Below are 6,822 nucleotides of genomic sequence, written 5' to 3' on the forward strand. Positions count from 1 at the left end.
AGACAAAGGTTACTGTTATGTATGGATGGAAGGAGAAGATAAACTGGAAGTTGTTTAATCAATCAAATGGAAATATACCTGAAACCTGATGTGAAACATTTAATACTTTGGAGCGATTCATGTGGGGGGCAAAATAGAAATATTAAAATCGTTTTGCTATTGAAACTCTTTTTGTCAAAACATCCAAGTTTACAGAAAATTTCACAAAGATTTCTACAACCAGGTCATTCCTACTTGCCAAATGACACCGATTTTTGCAAAATAGAATCAGCTTTTATGTTTCAGCAGCGAATTTATACACCAGAAGAGTTCATGGATGTCATGCGTTCGTTTCAAAGGAAAAAACCAATTTTTGGTTACTAGAATGAACAACGAAAAATTTCTATAGTACACATAAACTTGAAAAACTTATCGTCAATAGAAAATTATTAACAGATAAGAAGCCCATAAATTGGGTTAAGACCAAATAAATTAAAAAAAAAGAAAACCCGTATTCCATTTTCATGAAAAATTCGTTCGATAGTGAATTTGTGGAAGTAGATATAAAAAAAAATTCTAAAAGTAAACTTTTGACGTAAATATTTACTCCAGAAAATCTTTTGCGTCTATGGCCTAATGGTAAAGAGATTTCAGCTCCAAGGTAAGAATACGTTAAGTCGTTGTTAGATCTTATTCCAAAGGACTGTCAAAACAGTTAACAGGAAACAAAAATATTCTCGATAACATAAATGGGTATGGAAATGAACTAGATTTTCCCCTGGAAGAAAGTTCTACAGAATAATGTTTCTTCGTTCGTAACTTAAATATTTCAATGTTTTTATAATATAAAGATATGTTACCAAAAATAAATCTTTGTTTTATGTACAGACTTTGGTAAAAACAAATATAATTTGACAGTTATACAGACAACCACCGCTTTGGATCATATCTGCAAATAATAAAATTTGCTTTATACCACAAGAAACACAATTGTGCAGAAATGATCCAAATGTTTTTTTTATTTAACGAAAAAAATAAATTACCTGATTTTTTAAAATACGCACATAAGATGCAATAAACAATAATAAACATAGTTATTTTAAATTTTCTTTAAAGTTAATTATCTCAAAATTATGATAGTGTTGGATGAATCAATTCTGCATAACTATGTCTATTTTAGTACTAAATTCAGTACTGAATTTAGGCTAATGACAAGCAGACCTTAACACGTTGCGTACGGCATGAGACAATACGTGTCTCACACTCGATTTGATCCTTGGACGGCGTGGCACAAATAGTGTACCACATGGTATACTTTCACTTAGACGGCGTGTATTACAAAACGGTTCAGAAATACAAAATAGAAATAGAAAAACAGAAATACAAAAAGAGCCGTCTTAACGAGAGGCTGATATGCGCCGGATGTTTGTTTTGATTTTATGAACCTATTTTTGGTAAGGTGAATAAAAAAATGTAAATAGTAAAAATTCTGTTTTAGTGGAAAGCTATAATAAGCATATGAAACATCGGAATATTAGTAAATTATAACAAAACATGTAAAATTACGAAAAAAATATTATTTCTTGTTCATCTTATGTTCCTGAAAAAAACAAGGAATACAATAATTCTTTTTACACCCATTGCATTGCCAAACTGATCGGGAACAAGTATTCGCTGCAGTGTTCCTGTCATGTGATTCTTTTAAGGTCTTATAACACACAACACAACGGTTTCGTTTATGGTATACCAAAACGTGTTCTAGTTGTTCTATACCATCTGCTTTTTCGTTCTCCATGTAGTCCACACGATGTTTACCGAATAATAACCTTGCGGCTAACAGCTCTCTGTATTCCGTTATTTTAATTGTTTTGTGTGTTACCTCCTTATATATTAGAAAGGAATTTACTAATGCACAGCCAAAAATCAGTTCAACTGCTAATTTTCGGTACCACTTATTACCTCGTCTAAGGCAATGAGAGTAAGACTTGAGTTGATCTGATAAATCAATGTAGCTCTTGCACCTGTTGTAACTAACGACAGCAGTTGGTTTCTCTATTTCACCGCGTCTGTTCTTTATTTTAGTGGTGTCTGCTTGATGTTTTGTCGTAAGCATCATCACGTCACGTTTGTCTTTCCACTTTAGCATTACTATACCAGTAGAACTTTCTTCAGCAACAATTTCATTTTTTTTTAATTTAGTATTAACCACTTTGGGAGAATTGAGTTTACGATTAGCTCTTACAGTGCCAACTAGGTGTGTATTTCTTTCTTATAACTTGGTTGAAAGACTCACTCTTATGTAATAGTTGTCGGTGTATAAAGTACGCCCACAGTCAAGTAGATTATCCATCAAATGCAACACAACTCCTGCGGAAGCACTACCATCATCAGTCTTATCATTACCAGAATACACTTTGAAATTGTATGTGTACCCACCTATAGTACATAATTTGTACAAATTTAGTCCAAACTTGTGCCGTTTGTTCTTTATATATTGAATAAATTTTAGGCGTCCTCTAAACGGCACAAGTGTCTCATCTATGCATACTTTTTCACATGGCACCATTACTGTTTGAAACTGTTCAATTAGCTTCTCGAGAAGTGGAGTAATTTTTCTTAGCCGATCATTTACTACAGATCGGTCATTATTGTCGCTAAAGTGCCACATCTTTAATAGCTCTTCAAAACAATCTCGAGACATTATACTTTTTATCGAATTTGTATACAAAATGTCGTTACTCCAGTATGCTTTTCTTCGAGGATATTTGACTAATCCCATCCACATAATAATGCCAAAAATTTTTTCCATTTAAGAAGTATTTGTGGGAACCCACTTCTTTTTGTGTTTCCTCTTATTTGACTATACTACAGTATAATTTTGTAAAATCTGCTGTACTTATAAGTTGGTTTGTTCAACTATATATTTTATTATGTCGTCAGTAAGAAAGATGAAACAATCATATGGTTCTTGATCTATATAATTCTCGTAATACGAAGATTTTATTCCGTCATTTTCTACACTGTAATCCGAATATTTTCAGCGATGTTACATCAACTTCCCTCCACTAAGATTGCTCGCTATGACACACTTCTTCAGTAATTGTGTCCATATCAATTACTTCTTGTATAGTTACATCAATAATATTTGTTTGTTGTTCCACAGTCCTTGTTCCTTGGATTGAAATAGTTTCATGTGAACCAGATTCCAAATCGATCTACAAAAAGTTTACCTGTTTATTGTTGACAAAATAAAAATAAAGTTCAATAACTTACGGTTGCAGAAACCACATTAGAAGTACCTTCGCCAGATTTTTCATCATTTCTCTTGACACGCTTTTTGGGAACTGGCTCCTCGTAACCATCAGAAGAATACTCATTGGAAGATTCAGGTTCATATTCTTCCGACAAATAAACGTCGGCAAATTCACTTTCATTGTCCTCATCAGACATAATCTTATCCCAAATGGCTTGCAGACGGCTCTGTTCTTTTTCATAATCTCCCATATTGCAATAAATGGCACGATAACAACACTCCGTCAGCAACAACTAATAACAACTAAGACTACTTCTAACTTCTAACTAGACACAGAATAAAAACGATCTGCAAATTCAGTCACCCCACTACTGTTCCAAGAACCATGAATATGCATTTGGCGCGAAATATAGCGTGTGGTACGCGTAACAAACCACGCCGGCTGGAATAAACAAATTAATCCTTGGCCGGCGTGAAACAAACGTCTTGCCACAAAGTATATTCTAAAAAAAACTTATGATATATTTAAATCAAACAAGAAAAATTACTGTGGCATGTTAATTAGACAAAAATTAATCTAGATACATAAAAAAACCGCCGACTGGGGGTATATTTATTATTTATACAGCCGTACGCAATGTGTTAAACAATGCTTTTAGAACGTTCATTGAATTAAAAATAATATCAGCTTATAGTTTGTATTCGCGGCAATCTTTCGACGAAATGTAATAGAATAATTGACTGCTTATTGAAAATTTTCACAAGCTTTTCCTCACTCAAGGTCGTAATACCCTGATAAACAATTGAAAAATCGATAATAACTGATTCATAACTAATTCATAATAAATTATAAACTTTAATCATAGGCGTGACCAGTTTTTTTAGTCTGGGTTTCAATGCTGAAAATCGCGACGTAGCCCCCTATTTTTTTTTTAAATTTCCAACAATAATATATTCATATACGAAAAACCGTTTAGAATTTTTTAAAATAATTTTTTAAATTCAAAATATATTTTGACTGTGTTTATACCAAAATATTACGCGAGTAAAAGAAAAACTGGTGGTCACATATATAATAAAATACCTACATTAAAAATTAAAATTGACGTTAAAAATGTATTATAGCAACACATTACAACTACACTATCTTGCTATATATCTATATAATATACAGCAAGTTCTTGTTCAACAAAAGGGAACCATTAGATGCTCCAAACGGTCTTGTTGCATTGTTGACCGAAGTATCGATTTTATTATGCTCAGCTTACAAAAAGTTCTCTCATAATTACAATTTGTTGCAGGAATTATTATATATTTTACCATTTTTCTATTATTAACTGACACCTCCAATCAAGCCAGTCGAGAGCTTTCGAAGATTTTTTTATCCTTAATTTTTACTTTTTTCTCTTCTTAGAAGTCTTACTTCAGTCAAATCAAGCTCGTAATGACACCTTAAATTTCTATATTAACAATCTCTCTCCAGATGACCACTCTACATAAAGAGCAACTAAAAAATTCAGGAAACTGACAATAATTTCTCCTATAAGAAAACCTGATAGAAATTGGGCGCTGATTGACAATGAAAAAGTCAATTTATTTGCAGAATATTTAGAAAATATATTTACTTCAAACTTAGGTCAAAACATGAACGATGATGCAGTTAGCAAATACCTAGATGTACCCTGTATTTAATAAATATTTCATATTAGTGGTTATTTGTAAGCCTGGCTATTATCTTCCTTTAAACTTTTAAAAAACATACTAACGAAACTCCATGTATATTATTCGGTAAACAAATGAAATATCAAATATTGCTTATTTTTACTTTGAAAAGAAATCGTCTCTTTTTTCAAAATAAACAAAATATTATGTAATTCCAGACTTTGTACCGCGAACAAAGAAACAATGAAACAAAATTTTCTTAAATCCAGAACAAAAAGTCGCATAAAGTGATGGATGGCAGAAGTAATGGATTAGATAGTCAACTGCTACATTTATTTACAATTGAATAATATATTTTTTCTCAACACTCCTTCCAAATCGTAACTTTCTTTTCTATTTATCGTAGGTCTACAATTTTTTCAACATCCCTTAAATGCTTATAAAATTTATAAATTTCAATAATAACCAAACAGTTCACATTTAAAAAAATACAGGATCCTAAAATCATCACACTTTATGATATATAATTAAATTCAAAAACAAAAAAAAATTACAGCAGTAGGAATCGATCCAACTCTTGACTGTTGAAATGTTGAGCTTCGTGAGGGCGTTGGTGCTTATCTTATAAACCGTCGACACTATTTTCATTTCGTTTAATACTTATATCAGGTCATTTTTCTTTTCGTCGTGGGTACTGATATCACGGGATAAGATTTATTATATAATAACTAGTTAGGAAAACATGTGCAATAATATAAACACCAGCTGGTTTCGATGTGATCCACACTTTTTGATTTTTTTTGTTTTGATATAATTAAAAAAAAATAAAAGCAGCTAGTACCTAAAGCTAATAAAACAAATGAACGTCGTAACAACCATATATATGGTGGTCCACCAAAAACTATCCACCCAGGTTTTCTTTTTATTCATAAAAAAAAATAATAATGATAAAAAAACGCTCGGAATCTTAAATAAAAAGTGGTATCGTGTGACATTTTAAAAGTTATTTATTTTTTAACGATACTTTTTAACGATAAATACACGTTATAGAATAAAGTAAATATAAATATTTACTATTTAATATAAAAAAAATATATCACGTAAAATAAAGATTATTAAGAGCAATCGAAATATAATTGTTTATAGTCACTAAGTTTAAATTGCAGCCAAAAAGAAAATATCGCCAATGTTGAAGTGCCCCAGGCCAACAGGAGAACCAGTGAAAACCGAGACGATTCGACTACTCGAAAAAACAGTCAACTTTAGCCATATTTTTTGACTATAAATAACGGTTTCTTAAAAATAAAAATTATATCATCATAAAATATAGGCCTATGGCTATTGAATGGCACAAATTTTAATTCTTATTTGTTATAAACACATCAGATTTGATTTTTTAAAGAAATTAAGCTTAATTAATTAAGGTTTGAATTTTCTAAAATCCATTGCAAACTTGGTGTGGAGCGGATGCCCAAACAACAGTACTTTTTTATAGAGCGTATATAAGATCAATAATTGATTATGGTTGTACACTTTATGGAACAGTTAATAAAACTAACGTACGTAAACTGGATATTATACAAAACACAGCACTAAGAATGTGTATGGGAGCAATGAAATCCACACCTCTCGAACGCCTAAGAGCGGAATCCAACGAACCTCCCTTAGGACTCAGAAAATCATTTATAGCAGAAAAAATGATGGTTAAATTACAAACGACAGGATCACATATCATCATTAATAGAATCTGATTTAACTAATCCTTTCTGGAGAATCAAAAACTCTCCTCCTATTTACGAAGGACTAAGAAGTGTGACTCCGCTCTAAACAACACAAATATAATTCGATTACATTAGCTAATTTGTTCTACGTGGTGTAAATATTCCTGATTACTCTGAATTAGCATTATATAATAATACAGTTATACG

The 6,822-nt window shown here is 31.3% G+C and overlaps 1 protein-coding gene across 1 annotated transcript; it reads right to left on the reverse strand.

Moving 5' to 3' along the window:
• Nucleotides 1–2,968: 2,968 nt before the first annotated feature.
• LOC140431319 (uncharacterized) lies at nt 2,969–3,621 on the reverse strand. Its single transcript, XM_072519252.1, has 2 exons — nt 3,253–3,621; nt 2,969–3,194 (listed from the first exon to the last, which is right to left on the reverse strand). Exons 1-2 carry the CDS (start codon nt 3,481–3,483, stop codon nt 3,045–3,047), a joined length of 381 nt encoding a protein of 126 aa, XP_072375353.1. The 5' UTR covers nt 3,484–3,621; the 3' UTR covers nt 2,969–3,044.
• Nucleotides 3,622–6,822: the final 3,201 nt, after the last annotated feature.

Source organism: Diabrotica undecimpunctata, unplaced genomic scaffold (genome assembly GCF_040954645.1).
Source record: "Diabrotica undecimpunctata isolate CICGRU unplaced genomic scaffold, icDiaUnde3 ctg00000630.1, whole genome shotgun sequence".
Classification (NCBI taxonomy): Eukaryota; Metazoa; Arthropoda; class Insecta; order Coleoptera; family Chrysomelidae; genus Diabrotica; species Diabrotica undecimpunctata.

Bases quoted from the DNA above. Each gene is read 5' to 3' on its own strand.
- LOC140431319 (XM_072519252.1), bottom strand. From the start codon at position 3,483: ATGGGAGATTATGAAAAAGAACAGAGCCGTCTGCAAGCCATTTGGGAT. The intron at 3,195-3,252 runs GTAAGTTATTGA...AACTTTTTGTAG, and splicing joins CTAATGTGGTTTCTGCAACC to ATCGATTTGGAATCTGGTTC.